The following is a 19,086-nucleotide window of genomic DNA, read 5'->3' as shown; positions in this document are numbered from 1 at the left end:
TGTTTAAACCCCTTTACTACAAATCACAAATACTTACCAATGTACCAACGTGTACTGTAGTGTTTTACATTTTTGCCCACTCTCTCAACAGCTATCAGTTTCTCATTATTTCAATACAGGACCAAAATTGAACCTGCAGACACTTGACACCTGCTAAACTATCACAGCAAACATCATGTCTTATTTTGTTAAAGTTGGTTTGTGTAGTAATACACCTTTAAGTGCAGATCCATCTGTACTGTACACCATATGGTCAATAATATGTGTACTGTTCACACACTTTTGTCTACTTTTGGTCTGGGTCTGGTTCTCCTGGTTTGGTCTAGGCTGCTTAGTTCCAATAAAGGGACAGCATACAATGACACAATAGTGTTATAGTTGAGGCAAAAGTGTGCCTCCACCATGTTTGTCCTTTCCCTGTTTGTAAATGACAATGACCCTGTGCACAAAGTCAGCTCCATAAAAAATGCTTTTCACAGTTTGTTGTTGTGTGGACTGCACAGAGCCCTGACCTCAACCCCATCCAACAGCTTTGGGACTGACATATTGCTGGAATGGTCAGGTGTCCACTGTACCAGCTGTACATGGTAATGCAGACTGGACTGAAAAGTCAGGGAATCATAAAACAAGAATGAAGTGTGTAACTGTAACATCAAGATTTGATGTTCAAGGTGATGGAATAACCACAGTATGTGAAGCAAGTCTCTGGAGGTGATTTTCAAGCTGTTTTGAAACGAACTGAAATAAATCTCTAAACACGCACTTATGTTAGAAAAATGGCCAGCATTGATGCAAAATGCAGTATAGGAGAATTACAGGTATAAAGGGTCAAACATGCAAAAACCAAGTGTGACTTGCCAAACAATAATCAATGGTAGGACACACTTGAGTTAGTCTTACCTGTTTTCTTCAACTTCTTCGATCCTGCTCTAATGGTTCTGTGTGTTGGGTTCACTTTAAATCAATTTAAAATGAACTGAGCCCTGGACAAATTTAAAGGTAAATTGTCTGTATGTTATAGCTTCTGATAGTGTTCTAAATGACAGAATTTCTTACATAACATACATATGGAGACTTCTGTTATATTACACTTTGCCATAATCAGGGAACTACTATTGTACCTTTAAGGGTCCTGGCACAACAAACTGACTTGAAAGAGGTTGCGTCATCAAAAAACGATAGCTGTATCAGCTCACGCTGAATTGCTGTTGATAAGGGCCAGCTGGAACGAAACACACCGAAAAAACTACACAGCCAAACACAGTCCGATGCCAACCATCAGCCACCTGTTAGCTTGTTGTGTCAGGGTCCTCAGATTTTCCATTGAGGTTTGATTTACATTTTACATTGAGATTAGATTCCATGTACAGAACTTAGAGTCCTTGACTCATATTTACACCATCATTTGTAAAGGTTTATTGAAGGTTCTTGAACACAGTGAATTTCCAGGAATGGAAGCTCTGATGACCCTGGGTTTTTTTTAAAGATAAGCAGATAGTTGGGAGAGGCAACTGTCTTCTGATCAGTGCTTACAAACAATCCTAAGTTTTGCTGCATTTGTTGCATCTTGTGCAGCTGAACGGACCATTTATAAATCCACTTTCCCCTGAAATTTCAGAACTGCAGCTGTGAAGATTCAGGTCAAGGTGTCACTGCCGTGTCTTTCATTATGTCCACCAGACATATCTTTCAATCATTTTCAAACTGCTAATCATATGCGTAAAATAGTTAAGCTTTGATTGGACTAGTGTGGGGAAAGGGGTAGGACCTAAGTTCAGTCAATTCAGCTGCACCCATGCAATGGATTGTTTATTCTAAATGACATTTTTAAAAAGTTCATTATTAATAAGAACAATAAAATAGATAACAATCAAATAATTTGACAAAATAATCTCAAGGTTTTGTCAGAGTTTTCAACCACATCTTACAGTCTTCCTTAGTGGTCAAGTATGGAACTTCAGTCATATGATCGCAGGTGGTTGTATATGGAAGGAGATGGTTACTCCTGTCTCTGCTCAAAGAGGATCTCTAGGGTTTGATGTGAAAATCCTCTTTGGTCTTTCTCCAGTCATCCTCTGACTCCTGATTAAAAACCTTTGACTTCTTCCCAGTGGATGCTGTGAGTGGTTTTAGTCTGGTGTTCATTCAGTCTCTTGTCCAGGTTCCTTGCTGTTTCACTGATGTAACTGTCACATGTGATGTTATGATGATGTCATTCACCACTCTATTTTTCTACCTATATAGAAGCTACCATTGATAAAATACTTAGGTCACATGATGACAACAGAGCATCTCATCATCTGCTGAAGTAGACTATGAGATGTGTTTGAAAACTCTGGGAAAAAAGCTATTTTGTCAAAATACTAAACCAAGAATTAACTTTCATTCTCAAAAATGTAATAGAATCTTGGATCAGTAAATCTTATGATTTCAGATCTTCAAAGGACCAGTGTGTAGGGTTTGGGGGGGATCTACTGGCAGAAATATTGGCAGAAATAGAATATAAATATAACGTACGTATATTTTCATTAGTGTATAATAACATGAAAATAAGAGTCATTATGTTTTCGTTACCTTAGAATAAGCCCTTTACATCTACATAGGGAGCTGTTCCCCTTCCACAGAGGCTGCCATGTTGCATCACCATGTTCTTACAGCAGCCCAGAACAGACATACCAAATACTGGCTCTAAAGAGGGCATTTCACATTTTTTTTGAGTTTCACGGCCATCATAGGTTGTCCTACACACTCAGAAGGGGAGGGGGAGGGGTATTCAGTTGGTTGTAATCTGCAACCTCACCGCTAGGTGCCATTAAAACCCACACACCGGTCCTTTAATTGAATTGTCAGGGGCTGTTGAGCAGTTGACCTTGATGTTTGACCTCTCTGTAGTGGGCGCAGAGAGCCACAGTGAATCACAGAACACAGATCTGCTGACATGTTGACTGCTTCAGTGCTTCTCTGGCCTTTGTTTCTCAAATTGCACTGAGAGCAGAACAGCTTCTGTTTGTTTGTTGCTTATCATATCTTGCCAAAGTATTTCAAATGTTTTATACTATTTTGTATAATTTCCTTGTGCCAGTAATCTACTAAACCTTTGCATATGTGTCCTATGCTGTTGGAAAGGCTCTCGAACAACCTTATTTGGATTTGCCCATGAAGCTTACCACAATTTAATCACAAACAGGACCATTTATTAACCTTTGATTCTAAACCGAAGTATAGTGGGCCTTTAACCTGCATGAACAAGGACAGTGATACTTACACTGATACTACCAAAGGACACTGCTTTCATCATGGATATTTAAAGAAACCAATCCTGCTACACAGATTCAAATGTTTTTTTTTCTTCTCTGATTCAGCCTACATGCAATGAAAAACACAATGTGTGAAATCTGAACTCTCTCCTGTCTGATATTATATGGGCTCTCTGTTTTCTTGCAACGTGTTTACAGGGGAACAGACATTGCTGTTTACAGATAGGACTCTACCTGTACTGTAAAGTTGTGTGCTGTATATCTGTACTGATATAATCCAATCTATGTACTGTAAATGTAAGACAGAGTATTATGTGGCTGAAACCTGAAATAAATCTGAGGAAAGCACTGAAAAAAGTGATTATTTTATTATGGAGGGAAATGATTGATAAGTGCAGTTACAGCCATTACACGCCTTACAAAAACACACAGATAAAAATGTTATTTATGATATATCTTGCATTTATGGAGCATTTGCCTTGTTCCCATGGATAAAAGGACAAAGAAGACCTCACATTATCTCAAAATTTTTCCCTCAATGCAGTTTAACAGCAGTAAAACAAATCAATTTAAAAACTCAACAAACAGATTTTGTCACGAGTCCCTCAGAACCAAAGAGTGTAGGCTTCTTTCTAGATTCAACATTATGTACCAATGTTCAACAATCATACAGGGTCTGTTTTTACAAAAGCGATTTGCAAGCACTGCTTACACAGATCACAAACCACCCCCAGGGCTCCATTTACCCATAAGTGTGCCAATGAGTAAAAATAATCAGTATGGCCCTTCTAACCCCATTTGTTGAGGAAAATGTATAAAGTAAGCACAATATTAATTGAAACAATAAAGGCTTAAACTAGATTTTAACTAGATTTTCTTGGGGCTACTCTTCCCACATGGTGAACCTGGAGCTTTCAGGCCCTTGAGAGCCTGGGGCTTGGGTGCAGTTGTTTTGCCTTGTTCGTGATCCAGCCGTGCAACCTCCTGGCTGAGTTATGACTCCAAAGAAGTTCATTCAACTGCAGTTCTTCTAATGGCCACTAGATGTTGGCTCAAAGAAAACTGAGTGCAAATAATCCCAAAATGACATCTCTCTTGAAGTAAGTGAAAACCAGGCGCAACATAGTTCATCCAACCATCACTAAATACAGCTAATTCACAATGTTGGAGGTGACGTAGACAGATTGAAGTTGATATCTGGAAGGTGTGGTCCCACTGTGTCCCACTCCGCAAGTCCTTGAGGGGTGTCTTGCTAGCCCTTTATGTAGTTTCAGAACCATGCTGAAGGCTTTGCTTCGGAGAATTACCAACAACTCATAGCGTTCTAAGATTTATAATACACACGACGGGGGAAGTCCAAAATAATAAAAATAATAATAAAAGGAAAGATGGACAAGAAGATTACATGTACACAGCTGTCCACCTTTTGTTTTACGAAGAATGAACAACAATGCATAATAACACATAAGTTATTATATTCAGAGTCATCAACAAACTTCATGTAAAATACTTCCTACAGTCAGGCACTTATGATGATGTCTACTAAAGTCTGGGAAGTCTTGGTGCTTCAGATGGACTTTGGACTATGAGTATCAGTTCCCTTCAGGACCAATGTCAGAGTATTGGATATTTTGCTGAAACAGCTCCTCCTGCAGCTTTGCCAGAGCCACCAGTGGATCCTCTTTGAAAGGGGCTTCATGCTGGGAAGATATTTTAGAGATGTAGCCTTGATCAGATCCACTGCTTGGGCCCTTTCCACTGGGCTCCAGAACCTCGTCCTCTTCCATCTCCACAGGCTGTGAGGGGCTGATGTCAGACCAAGAGGGATATTTACTCTCCATGCTTACCCCTGATGACTGAGGAGGGTTTGAGTTCAGGGAGTCCTGTAGGACTGAGCTTCTGTGGTCTTTCTGAGCAGACAATTGGCTCAGAGGCAGTAGAGAATCCTTTTCCTTGTGCTCAATGGGAATTTGACCTGAGGATTCCTCCTCAACAGAGAGCCAGTTCTGGCTTGGTGGTGGCGGTTTGATCAAAACAGGATCATTTATGTAGACAGATTGTGGACTGGGGCTGTGAGGATACATGTGATCTGTCAGCACTTCATCCAGGTTAGATGGATAGTGATTCTTGCTCTCAGGGTTCACTATTGGTCTAAGTTCTGCCACTGACAAAAGCTGGTGCTCTGGGTTGAGTTCAGGGGTTAGGACATGAACACTATTGCCATTTTCATTGATTTCTACATCTTGGATGTAGACAGGAGGCCCATCTCTGATTAAAGGAAGACACTCTAGGACTGGAGGGATGTGCAGCTGGTCAATGAGCAAGTTGGCCTCTGTCATGATCTCCTCCTCATTGTCCACACACTCCTTCTCAAACCAATCAGGATTTTCCAACTGGTAGGCCTGGAAGGATTCAATGGCATTCATCAAGGCTTTACCTGAGGGACAGTTGAAATATTCATCCCCACCAATGCCCTCGATGTGGTTAACCTGACCTGGCTGATACTTCTCAATGTCTAGGATGCGAAAGTACAGCTCTTCAAAATGCTTCATGAGCTTGTATTTGACTGCAATGTCAAAGACTGATGGCACATCTTGTTCTGTGCTGATTTCATTGAAGTAAGCCACCATGTACTTGCCCAGCATGCCTGCCTGGTGCATGTCTGGTAGGAAGAGGTTGAGAAAGGGGGTGAGCATATCATCTGTAGGGGAGAGGACGTCTTCCCTGAGTGTCACCCGACCGTGACCACACATGGCCCTCCACTTTGCCTGGACACCTCGTGAGCACAGCACCAGGATTTTGTCAGAAGGATTTTTCAGCTGTTGCCGTTGCCACTCCAACCAGCGGAGGCGACCCACCATGCCAACCATGGTGGAGTCCAGCAGGTCTACCAGCACCTTGGTGCCACACTTGGCCTGGAGGAAGGCGCAGAGCTTCAGCACTACATCCCTGTAAAGATGGTGGTCCTGAGAGTAAATCACCAGCACTTTGGGGGGTTGTATAAGCTGCTGCGGTGGTTTCTTTTCTCCCACAGGTGCTGCAGAAACACCTGGTTTGCCTGAAAGTGTGAAAGCACATCGATAAGATGCCATCAAAAAATTAAGAGTAAATTTAACTGTACTGTAAATCTAGTGTACGAACTGAAAATGTAGTGTATAAGTGACTAACCTCGCTTCCTGCAGAGGGCATACATAATTATTGACATCACTACACACAAAAACACCACTCCCAGGGCAACAACTCGGTGCTGAGAGGAATCTGGGACATCTGGTCGCTTTACTGTGAGAAACAGAACACAGTTCAGTGATAAAGATGTCACATAAGATGGTATTTTAGCCACGCTACTGGGAAGGCTCTAGGGAAGGCAGTGTTGGTCAGTATGGTTATTGGATGCTATGACATGAATTTTTCTACAGACATTCAGTAACCATGGTAATTTTTTTACTGAGGTCCACCAACGGCTGTGGGGGTTGTGGAGAGAATTGAGGGGAAAATGTCCCAGGCAGTAGCTTCCATCTATTCTCAAACACACATTTAATCTGCTCAGCCTCACAACCATAATGTGAGGCCAAGGGATGTTTTGTGATGTACTGTTATCAGACCACTAATTACAGTATCCGGTCAGTCTCCTACTCAGCCATGATATTTGATAATCCATACCTGGCAGCATATCAGAACAAATGTCCTTTGTTGCACTTTGACGGGCACAGTCTTGGCCACATTGTGGGAAAAGAGGTTTGATCTGCAGTGAAGAATAAAATAATTTTAACTCTAACATGAAAGTCAAAGAGAATGCAGACATTCTGCTAGTTAGGAAACACCAAACAACTGAATGGTGATTAAGTTGATTTGAAAAGATTTACCTGAACAGAAAACTGACAGCAGGATCTCGGCCATTTATCAAGGCTGAAAATCACATTGAGGGTGGTCTGGTTGGCCTAGAGAAGAAAGCAAAACTTTTATCATGCTCATGAGGAATTTAAAAATACTGAACAAAAAGAAACGGCTGAAAGAATTATAATCAAGACATTTATCACTTCAAATGTTTTATTATTTAAATGTATTCATGGTATATTTGAACATGAACACCTCTCTGTGCAAGTTGGAAGTCTGAAAATAGTGAGTGCTTAATGTCAATTTTAAGAAGAAAGTCAAACAGACACAATGCAAGCTGATGTTCCACTAGAACGGTGAGGGAAATTCAGAGCAATGCAGGAATAAGCTGAAGTGATTTCACAATGCAATCATCATCAAGTTCAAGTTTTATAAATACAAACGACAAGTCCCTGTGTCCTGTGTGTTTGCTTTGGAATGAAAGAAAAGTTGTGTTTCTTTTCCCACCACAACCCTCTTTGTGGCTCCTGTAAAGCCCATCTGCACCAGCCTGCTTTTCAGAGGCGAAGAGTTTTAGAGCAAAACCGACTGACACAAATTACATCTGTCAACACCTTTCAAACACTTGCTGAAATGACATCAAACTGTGACTCCAGCCTGGGTTATACACTACATGTGTCTACAGCTGGAACAAAAGCCTTAGTAAATCTGGCCCTCATGTTCCTAGTTTATTAGGTACATCTAGTTAAACTAATGCAGTCTGATTCATTCAGTCTACTTTTTGATTTAGAGCGGTGTTGATTCAACTTAATGGCCATTTAGGAGAATTGTTTCTAATATTTTGTCAGTACAATTTTATATTAAATAATATTAGAGTATTAGAAACACCCCTCAGTATAAGACAAAATACAAAATAACAGCACCACAAACTGCAGCCTCCAAAATGACCTTGATAAAAATATTCATATATTCAATATCATCTTTCACAAGGCACACATGTGCACCACTCCTTGGAGTCTTATTTGCAGAAGTTAGAATAACAAGTAAAGATAGTTTAAACTGCATATGAGTATGTAGCTAGACAGTTGCCCTAAGGAAGGACAGAGGAAGATGCTGTCATCTCTTATACTGAACAGCAGCATAGCTCTGTGAGAGACCTGCATTTTCAGGTGTTGATGTTCTTATCGGGTGTCAAATTGAACCAAACTAGAGGGATAAAAGCTTAAATATACTCCTCAGAATATTCCAATGTACTGTGAATGCACCCTGACAGACCAGAGAGCATTTACTGTACACACTGCACTGCACACACTGCAGTGCTGCAACTGGGGGACTGTGTAGGAGTCATGATAGGAGAGCTTTAAAATGTATCTGTGACTATGGAGTTACATGGCTAATGAGCAGCCTTTTGGCAGCTGTGGATCAGGCAGTAGAGTGGTCGTCTGCTAATCAGAGGGACGTGGTTCAATCCCTGGCTCTTCCAGTCCGCATGTTGAAGTGTCCTTGGGCAAGATACTGAACCCCGAATTGCTCCAGATGGTTGTGAGTGAGCATTAGAAACACTGTAAAGCAGTTTGGATAAAAAAATTATATTGCTCGTGATGAGCAGGTTGGCACTTTGCATGGCAGCCTCTGCCATCAGTGTATGAATGTGTGTGTGAATGGGTGAATGCTGGCATGAGTTGTAGAGCGCTTTGAGTGGTCGGTAGACTAGAAAAGCTCTATATAAATGCAGTCCATTTACCCTTTCTATAATCAGCAAAAAGATACTGCACAGAGAGGCAGCACACACAGTTTCCTGTACTAAAAGAACTGGGGTAAAAATCTAGGTTACAAAACACAGGATGTTGTAATGAGCACGTACAAGTAATGTTCTGGGTCAAATCACTGAAAAGGAAAATGCATGAATCTTCTGTATGAGACAGCCTACCGCATGTGTACTGTCTAGCATGATGTGACCTTACCTTGTATATAGGGTTCACATGTTGGACTTGGAGGCAGTTCACAATAACTATGTACTCTTCACAGAGTCTGTCAGGACTGAAGCTAACTGCCAGTGCAGATCTTCCTCTGACTGCAGGGATGTATGTCAGACTGATGTTAGACTGCCAAAGACTTCCTATAGTACAGCAACAAGACACCACATTAATAATGGCTTTCAGTATATGATTTAATCACTCTTACTTGACTTTAGAATATCAGTAACTCACCTCTCTCTATACAGAACTGGCTCCTCTGCATTTCAGGGTCTTTACAACCTGAATAAACCAGAATCAGGGTTAGGGTTACAATTGAATCAAAATAAAAAAAACAAGAGCAAATGACTGAAGTAAAGAGGACACTAGTAGCAAATAAATCTCCTTAGTTTGTTTATTTCACCTGAAACATATTTGTGTTGAGGACATTTAGGACATTGTAAATCATCTCACACTGTATTCTTTGGTTAAAAAAAAAAAAAGCCCCGAGTTCTTGCATACAGTATGGCAGCTGTATGCTGCCTGTGATGTCTAAAGCTGCTACGGTGACAGATTCAGATACGTCATATATCTGTATACATAATGTATATAAAACCCTTTAGGCTCCCGAGCACACAGACACACTGAAACAGACTAATTGTATGAGTGAACATCAACAAATAAGAAGGCCATACTGTAATGTCTTAGCTTAACATGAATGTAAAAATACATTTAACAGGAAGATTAACAACCAAAATCTGGTTATGACTCACCAGGAACACGGATATCTTTGCTGACGTCGTAGCTGCTGTGGCCCAGCTCTGGTTTGGGGATGTTGAAGACAGAGACATGGTATGTCTGGCCAGGGTCCAACTCCAGCATGTTTGCTGAGAACGACCACTGAAACCACAAAATAACACTGTCTGTCATTAAAATTCAACTTGGACAAGAGAACAGTGGCTTTACATAAAGCAACATACTGTAACACAACCAACTATTTTTTCTCTCTGATCCTGATCTGCAGCATTTAATATTCAGCCTCTGCTGATCCCAGTCCAATCAATATTTATACATTAAATATTCCAATAGAGTATCATATAGACATCCTGCGTGTAGCTGTAGTTTGTAGTAAACCAGTATGCTAATAGCCTTATACCAATACATACCATAGCCTTGAGCAGCTCCAATACTAATCTTAGGAATGATGAACTGAACTGTGTCAAAGTAATGAAAATTAGCACCAGATTCTTGGTCTTGTATGAGTGTATGGTCTTATTGTTGATCTGGTATTTGGTCAGATATTGCCTAATTTAAATCATCATTTGGTTGACTGTATACTGTATTCTATATATGCAGAACCCTTTGTGTTTGGATAACATTAAACACTTGTAAGTTTGTCATTTGCATGTATGTATAAAATATAGAAATATGGCCATGACATTTGAAAATAATTTGATTATCAAAGTTACTCACCTTCTTGTGATCTAGATCTCTCATTTGGAGTTTGTCTTTGAAAGTATATCGAACACACAGGTACTCATTGGTGGACTTCACCAGAACATGAAGCTCAGTGGCTGTCAGGTAAGAGATACTTCCTGAAGAGAGACACAGCAGTGGTCACTCTCTGTCTCCAACACCTAACATTAAAGGATAATTCTGTTCTTCTTTTGCAACTGGGTTTGTTGTTGTGTCCATTATTTCTATCAGTAATAATAATAAATAAAGTTAACAGTTAACAACTGGGAATACAGTGACATCACTAAAACTAAGTCTGAAGAAACATAATCAGTAAGACAATCACACAGGTTGGAAACAAACCATATCTAAGATACTTTACTTGGAGGTCAAACTGGACAGACGGACAGTTTGGGTAAAATGTTATGTGATGTAATCGATTATTAAATAGTTGACAACTATTTGATTAATCGATTATTTGACTTGATTGTTGCAGCTCTACTTCCCTCATTAACTACCCTCTATAAAACAGACACTCAGTAGTTGAATCTATAGTGAAACAGCAGTGGTATGACAGTCATTTTCACATTCACAAAGTATGATGCACTGCATTGTGGGACTGTTAACAGAGAGTAGCCGACATGCCATAGATACTACTTTTTTCTGTTCCATTGTGGAATCTTTGAGCACTATATAAAGCATACTATTCACACTCAAAGTGTCTATACTTACCTTTTTAGAACTGCTTTTGATGGGTGATTAATGTGCTTTTAGTGTGTGTTTTTTTAAGTTTTGGAGCATCTTTTCGTATCTTGAAAAGTGCTCTATAAATAAAATGTATTATTATCATTATCATTGCTATATAGTAAACAGGGAGTGATTTTGAACACTTATTGGTCAAAATTATGAAAACAAGATTGAAGTTGTAATAAACTGGAATGATCCTTTAACTGTCATCATTTCCTCATCCACCATTCCTCATTATTGTCTCAATCTGGATTATTTTAATGTATAACAAAGACAAATTCACTGATCATTAGGATCTGTTCATTCATCACATTATTATTCTGCAGCTGTTGGAAATATCAAGATGATCCATTTTTTAATGAAACCAGAAAATAAAAGCTTTTTAATTATGTAATTCGATCATCTGTCCATCTTCTTCTCTTGAATAATAAACTATTTCCATACTGTCATGTATACATTATAATGATCATCTCCTCAGACAGCAGACTGACTCACCATCATCCTTTATCGTCCAGTTAGCGAGCAGTACAGGTTGCAGGTGTCCTGTCTCATCCTGCCTGGTGTGCACAAACACCTCCAGGTCCTCTGGACTGCTGGGAGTGTATTCATACGCGTTCAGCCATTGACTGTCAAAACAGTTACCTGCACATACACACAAATACACACACATAGACACACATACACACACACACACATGACTACAGACAGCTGGAGAACCTGTCTTTTCCATGCACATTTCATCCTTCATGGATTTATGTTTAAAAAAAATGCCAGTTTCCATACTACTGAATTAATTCTGAGTGGAGATCATCATGCTTTAAAGGGCTGCTGCCACTGATGGAATTTAATGTCTGATTTTCAGTGAAAACCTTTAGTGTCCCATGTTGCTCTAATTACCGTTTCAAAAGCTTTCCAAATCTGACAAAAAAAATAGTGGTGAACAGTGAGTCCACTAAAAAGTATGTTCTTCTTGTTCCTACAGTTGGATGTTTGAGTGACACTGTGCAGAACAATGTACGTGCAGAGTTTGACACTTGATTTGAAGTGGTGGGCCTATGAGCCGGATCTGTGACATCATACCTAGTTTGGAAGCCAATCATGGCTCAGTATTCAATTTACACAAGTGGGATGTGGAAACTTGAAACCTCCAGTGAACATATACTGAGAATGAACTTTATAGTGAAGTAGGAGACATCTTGTGTCCAGCAGAAAATCTTTTGAGACGAAATATATTTTCATATTCAGAGATTCTGGATTGTTTATTGAGGGAGAAGGAGTAGATGCTATTTTAAGGATTTTTAAGTGGTAGTTATACATTTGTTTGTGGAAAAACCATATCACACACATTATTGTCCCAGGCATAATATTTACATGTTTCTTAATAAATGTCTGGGCATCTGTAAAATATCAGAACTACAGTATAAATGACTTTGGTGACTAATAAGTCTCCAAGAGTTCTGCAGCTTAATTTGGGCTCTGCTCAGGAAGTGATACTAAACAGCAAGATCCAGGTACTTTCAAGCGGAGACATCAAATTACAACAGAGACAATATTTAAAGTATCTTTGAAGACAAATTAAGGAAGAGTAACATGCACTTACTTGTGCTGACTGTACACCTCAAACCCTATAGCAAGAGCAAAGAGAAAATAAAGACAAGATTAGAAATTAGAATTTTCAATTATTACAAATCTTTTAAACTACCTATTTGTTCATCTTTTCGACACACACACAGTGGTTCATAGTCAGCAGAGTATTTTTCTGCTTTATAGACATCAACATCAACAACAATCTATTTAGGGCCCTGTTCAACCCTGTCCAATCACCACCACAGTGTCCAAGATGCAAAATTAGATTAATTAAACAGTTGACTGATTTATTAGCTTTAAATCTTTATCTAACAACATTGTTTCTCACCGTATGTTGAAACTCACTGTACTCACTTTGTAACAGAACAGTGTGAAATTACAAGGAACTTAAATTGCAACACTGCACCAGGTTTTTGTTAAGATATCTGCAGAAACACAGATGTAGTTTGACACCTGCGTGATTGCTTTACAGTTTATGTTTTTGTATCAATATGTCATCATTATAAGAAGAAAGTTTCTTGTTATACGAGAAACAGAACTTATTTTATTTTCTTCATCTTGACAGCAACATGCTGCCATAAATCTCTCCAAAACTACATGGAGACAAAAGATACTGTGGTGCATCGTTCTATTACCTGAAATAATACTAAATTGAATTTTAGAAAATCTGTCAAATCGCACGACTTTTATTTTAATGATAGTTTTTGTTCCAATTTTCACGATATATGAGTCAATGGGATGACAGCAGAGCTTTTTCTATGTGATTTTCAGTATTTAACTAGAAAATGTATTTCGTGTGGAAAAAGTGTGTGAATGGTGACAGCTGAAATAAATCACAAAGCATTGCTGAAAATGCAGAAATCTGCAGCAAATTTTTAGAAATCTTGTAGCGCCACCTACAGGTGAAATTGTATCAAATGCTACAAACTTGTTCAGCATATTATATTTAAGAGATATGGAACTTAGTAAGTAGTATGGTGGTGTTTCACTAATGGCCACAAAGTATATAACAACATAACATAAGGTATTATAACTCATCGTTATATTGTTTCACTGACAATCTCATTTTCAAGAGACCTGTATGTATAAAAACTGTGGTTTAGCCACAGTTTTCATATATAAAAAAGCAGGACTGAGAAAAAAACGTACAATAGAATTTTTTTTGTTTTGAAAATGAAATGATAAATAACAGGATATAGGATCATTTTTAAAAAGAAGTTTTTCAGTAAAACAGATATTATTCATTCCAAACAAAAACAACTTTAACTGTTATCTTATTAGTGTCACAAAAATGTAGCATCTACACGAACATTTCACAATTTGTAGCTACATGAAAGATAAATATTTGTTTTGTGTTGGACAAAACCTACTAAAGCCTCTGTAGGCCTGCAGACTAATTGTCACTGTGAAGAGTGTCTCGCTGCGTCAGGTGCTGCCCCACTTACCTGTCGAGAACAGTTAAGAGGAGGCCATGTTGAAATCCTCACCGTGGAACACAGCGACACACACATTAACGTCAAAACCGCTCGATGAAGTATCATTTTTAAAGTTTACTGTCACACCGTCAGTCTCAGAATAGAAAGAATCTGTCATTAGAAAACATTTCAGACAGATTTCCAAACTGTTGCGTCTAAACTAAAGCGACTGCGTTATGAGAGAATACGCCCGAGGCCGCCTCTGATTACGGAAAAACTTCCTGTTCTGTATGAAAATAACTCGTTCTGTTTACAGTAAGTTACCTCATGTTGCTTTCATGTCGCATGGGAATATAGAGAACCAAGGCTATTCGGTTGTTTTGATAATTATGTGTGACCTTTCTTTGCACAACGGGCATTAAATCATAAAGCTATAATTTCCCACATTGGCTTGAAGTGTAGTGCCATTGTAATTTGAGAGATTCTATTACAAATAAATTAATGGAAGAAGTATTTAGTTCATTTTTCCAGTCAAATTTTTAATTCCTTGAGAAAAAGAACAATACCTGCAGCTGAGGTACATTCTCCTCTCTGTCCAGGGCTGTAGGCATGATTTTAGAAATACTATGACGTTCAGTCTGCCCCTGCCACTCCAACCTGCATGTCTGTGCATTTGAGACCAAACAATGATCCAGTACATTTTTTGTACTCCAATTAGCCATTCAGGTACTGAAATGAGCCTAATCAACAAACTCTGCTGCGCACCTTGTGATAAGAGAGCCTTGAAGAATTGGAATTAGAAACACCTGACATATAGTGTACTGTACCATTTTCAACAGACACATGAAAATTACAAGTAGCTTAACATTTAAAATGTTCTTTCACAAGCATTTCACTTCACTAAATTTGCACCCAACATTACATACAGGCCTACTAAAAACTACAAACAAAAACATATTTTCTGTATGTTGAAAGCTGCAGTAATTTCAAGCAGGAAGTTTTTGTAGTGCCATTTTTCCTATTGAACTTGAATGCACCATGAGTAATAAAGGTCTCCTCCTCGTTGTGTGGCCCTCAGAGGAACTGTGTTTTCACAGAACTTACATCAGACACGCCTCTGCCCGATCTTTTCTCTTCATCAGTAGAAAAGTGTGGACAGTGCTACACTTCTACAGGCTTCCTCCAAAGAGGCTTTAAAAGGCCTCCTACAGTTCACTGTACCAACTGAACAGTGAAGGAAGTAGATACATGCTGACTTTCTACAGTGCTGGCACAGGTGTATTATGACCTATTCACCAGCAGATGGCAGAAGAAGACTTAACTGTAGCAACTGACATTAAAAGTCAAATTTTACTTTATCTTTTGTTAAAACAACAGGTCTCTAGAGAATCTCAAATACCAACTTTGCAGGTTTGGGGGATTCATACTCACCAAACTAGAGTTAGTGTTGCTGACTTGTGCTCACTGAGGTTTAAGACCAACATGGCTCCTTCCTCTTGTGGTGCCAGGTACTGGAATAAATGACCTTTGCACTTTAAAATAACCACCAGATTTGTATATAATTTATTTTTTGGATGTTTGACTTGAGTTGATATTATTGGTCATGAAATTAGTATTTATTGCAGTGGTTTCTATGTAATACGATGTCACCTAGACTCCTGATTGCTGGCTCAATCCCCTGATGGAAGGTAAGTGGCCCCTGCTGATGTGCCTTCAAACAAAGCACTGAACCACTGGACCAAGCCACTTAACCCCTGAAGAGACTATTTTAAAACCTTGAAACAAAAGAAAAGAGAAAATAGATCCAATAAAAAAACACAATGGCTTTACTGTATTAACATAATAATCAGTGGTGGAAAATGTTTTCAGACTTATTATTTAAGTAAAAGTGGCAATACCACACTATAAAAGTACTCCAGGTACTTAAACTATCAAAAGTAAAAGTACTCATTATGCAAAACGTCCCCTTAACAGAGTTTGTTTCCAACAAAATGTCAGGTAGCTGTTAAGTGGAGAGTAGCAGAAATGGACCCAAATGCAGAGACCACAGGCAAAGCAGGGCTGAAGAAAAACTTGTTTATTCAAGGCCTGTGCAGGCAAAACAAGGCTGGCAGGTCATAGCCAAAACAGAATAAAGCACGAGCAGAGGCCTGTACTACAAAGTACAACATATCAAGGATATCTTTTCGTTAACTGGCTGCACTGAACTAACATTGGCTGTCCAGATAAACAGTACTACGAAGCTGGTTATCAACCTGCTCAGTCAACCCAGGGTTTTCCTATCCAGCTACGAGCGTGTTCAAAGAGGCGGGGTTGTTAATTACGATCAGAACCATGAATGAAGTACTTCATGATATAAGATGAAACAATGATACCAAGTACCTGCGGAAAACTTCGATTTAAGAGACAGCAAAAAGTTATATTCAACTAAGTGAAATGTAAATGACAGCCTGTAATCAAACAACAGAATAAGAAGATGTTGAAACACTAGACATAATTTCCACATATTAAAAGTAGGCTATGGCTTAATTTACATGTAGGAATTATTATATATGACTTAAGTACTGAGAGAATTTTGGTAACACTTCATTTTACGGGTCCGCAAATTCCATGGTAATTAGGTGGTAATTAGCAAGTAACTTGCTTGAAATTACCTCAAAATTTGTCTAAACTTTCATGGTAAGTAGATATAATAAACAAGTAAGTTATTTGAAATGTTGTTGAAATTACCATAAAATTACCCCAGCATTCACCTCAAATTTCATGGTAAATAAGTGAGTTGTTGCAGCTTAATTTCCGAGTACTTTCTGTCTAATTTCTATTGAGCGGACCCCTAAATTGAAGTGAGTTGTTGCTGCCTAATTTCCAAGTAATTTCTGATTAACTTCTGTGGATCATACCAGCTTAACTTTCAACTAGTTTCTGTCTAATTTCTGTTTAAATTGCTAGTTACCGACAAATACAACTTCATAATCAAGAATCAAGATACAAATTGCCCATTTTGCCCCTTGATTCCTTATTGATGCCTGATAATAATGTCTTCACACCGCTCAACAAATGTCACTTTTATATTTTGAGACAGTACATTAACAAAGAAATTAAATATATACACGGTTTCTGACATGAAAACACAGCATTTGTGATGTGCTACACATTAAAAAACACTCTGATGTCTTTAAAAAGGCGTCCAACCACTCCATCATGTTTTTTGGCCAACCGGTGGTTCCACTCGATGAATCTGAGGTTCATCTTAAGAGCTGTGGCTGTTCGGTTCCCCCTGAAGCGGTAGATATTCTCCTTATAAGAACACCAGGCTCTCTCAATATGTTGTGCGTGAGACCCTGTCTGTAGATACACAAAGTGTCGCCTATGGTTGGCATGATAATGGATGGAACCACCTTAGGACAGTCTTTGATAAGCTCTCCAACAATCTGTGATAAAAACAAAACTAATAAAGACAAAAATTAAAGTGAAGCTAAACCAAATTCGACATGGAATTCAAAAATAATATAGAAACAAGAGGCTAATTCAAAAGAGAAAAATATAATACCTCTACAAGGAGAAAAGACCTCCAGGCCACACAAAACACACACAACCGCTGACTTAGGAAAAATAAGGAATTTTAGCCAACTATTGACTATATATATTATTATTATTATTTATGAATTTATTGGGATCATGTACAGTGTTAAACATAAATGTTACCATTTGATGTACTGTACTAGAGTTAGCTCATAGCTTATTTTCATCTAACCCTCTCTTTCTCTCTGAGATCCTGGAGAGAGCAGTCACGAATCAGTTGTTTGAATTTCTTCATAACAATGGTTTATTTGAGGATTTTCAGTCAGGATTTAGAGTGCATCACAGCACAGAGACAGCACTGGTGAAAATTACAAATGACCTCTTCATTGCATCAGACAAAGGACTTCTCTCTGTACTTGTCTTGTTAGATCTTAGTGCTGCATTTGACACCATTGACCATCACATCCTATTACACAACCTGGAACATTTAATTGGCATTAAAGGAACTGCATTAAGCTGGTTTAAATCCTATTCATCAGAGTTCAGTTGTTACACATTAACAATGAATCCTCCATGTATGCAGATGATACCCAATTATATTTATCAATGAAGCCAGATGCAACAGTTAACTAAACTCCAAGCATGCCTTAAGGACATAAACACCTGAATGACCTGCAATTTTCTGCTACTAAACTCAGACAAAACTGAAGTTATTGTGTCAGCACAATACCTTCAGTTATTGTTAGAGTTATTGTAATTACAGTTATTGTTACAGTAATTACAGTTATTGTTATTCAGTTATATAGGCCCCATATAACTTTGTAATACTTTTCCCACAGTTGCAGTTAGATATTTATTCATACTGCTATGTATATATTTTTGTATAGTACTTTACTATCATATTTAACTGTCTTATTTTATTTTCTATTTATTTGGTTATTATCTAAGCTGCTACACTGAGGATGGCTGCCAAACTGTATTTCGTTGTGTATTAATATACAATGACAATAAAGAATCTATCTATCTTAAAGAGTTCACAGTATCCTATTACCCCACTTGAACACTGCACTCCCAGAATGCAGGCTTACTTGTGGTTCCTACAGTCTCCAAAAGTAGAATGGGAGGCAGAACCGTCAGCTATCAGGCTCCTCTCCTGTGGAATCATCTTCCAGATTCAGTCCAGGGGGCAGACACCCTCTCTATGTTTAAGAGTAGGCTTAAAACTTTCCTTTTTAATAAAGCTTATAGTTAGGGCCAACCAGGCTTGCCTTGGACCAGCCTTTAGTTATGCTGCTATAGACCTAGTAGACCTAG

At 38.6% G+C, this 19,086-nt stretch overlaps 1 protein-coding gene across 2 annotated transcripts; it reads right to left on the bottom strand.

Annotated features, from left to right (window-relative positions):
- Nucleotides 1-3,603: 3,603 nt before the first annotated feature.
- On the bottom strand, nt 3,604-14,886 carry il17ra1a (interleukin 17 receptor A1a). 2 transcript variants are annotated; one of them, XM_042403967.1, is made up of 11 exons: nt 14,817-14,886; nt 12,849-12,873; nt 11,744-11,890; nt 10,520-10,641; nt 9,820-9,946; nt 9,302-9,349; nt 9,056-9,210; nt 7,121-7,195; nt 6,918-6,999; nt 6,426-6,536; nt 3,604-6,315 (listed from the first exon to the last, which is right to left on the bottom strand). In XM_042403967.1, the coding sequence occupies exons 1-11, from the start codon at nt 14,859-14,861 to the stop codon at nt 4,850-4,852; spliced, it is 2,403 nt and encodes an 800-aa protein (XP_042259901.1). In that variant the 5' UTR covers nt 14,862-14,886; the 3' UTR covers nt 3,604-4,849. The 2 variants fall into 2 exon arrangements, with proteins under 2 accessions (XP_042259901.1, XP_042259900.1); XM_042403966.1 differs by lacking the exon at nt 14,817-14,886 and adding an exon at nt 14,281-14,558.
- Nucleotides 14,887-19,086: the final 4,200 nt, after the last annotated feature.

The sequence above is a fragment of the Thunnus maccoyii genome, chromosome 23 (genome assembly GCF_910596095.1).
Source record: "Thunnus maccoyii chromosome 23, fThuMac1.1, whole genome shotgun sequence".
Classification (NCBI taxonomy): domain Eukaryota; kingdom Metazoa; phylum Chordata; class Actinopteri; order Scombriformes; family Scombridae; genus Thunnus; species Thunnus maccoyii.
This window is presented reverse-complemented; position numbering and strand designations above follow the sequence as displayed.

Coding starts and splice junctions, on each gene's coding strand:
- il17ra1a (XM_042403966.1), bottom strand. CDS start 14,376: ATGATACTTCATCGAGCGGTTTTGACGTTAATGTGTGTGTCGCTGTGT. Junction 12,874..14,280: donor CTCTTAACTGTTCTCGACAG/GTAAGTGGGGCA, acceptor CTCTTGCTATAG/GGTTTGAGGTGTACAGTCAG. Junction 7,196..9,055: donor ATGTGAACCCTATATACAAG/GTAAGGTCACAT, acceptor TTTCTTCTCTAG/GCCAACCAGACCACCCTCAA.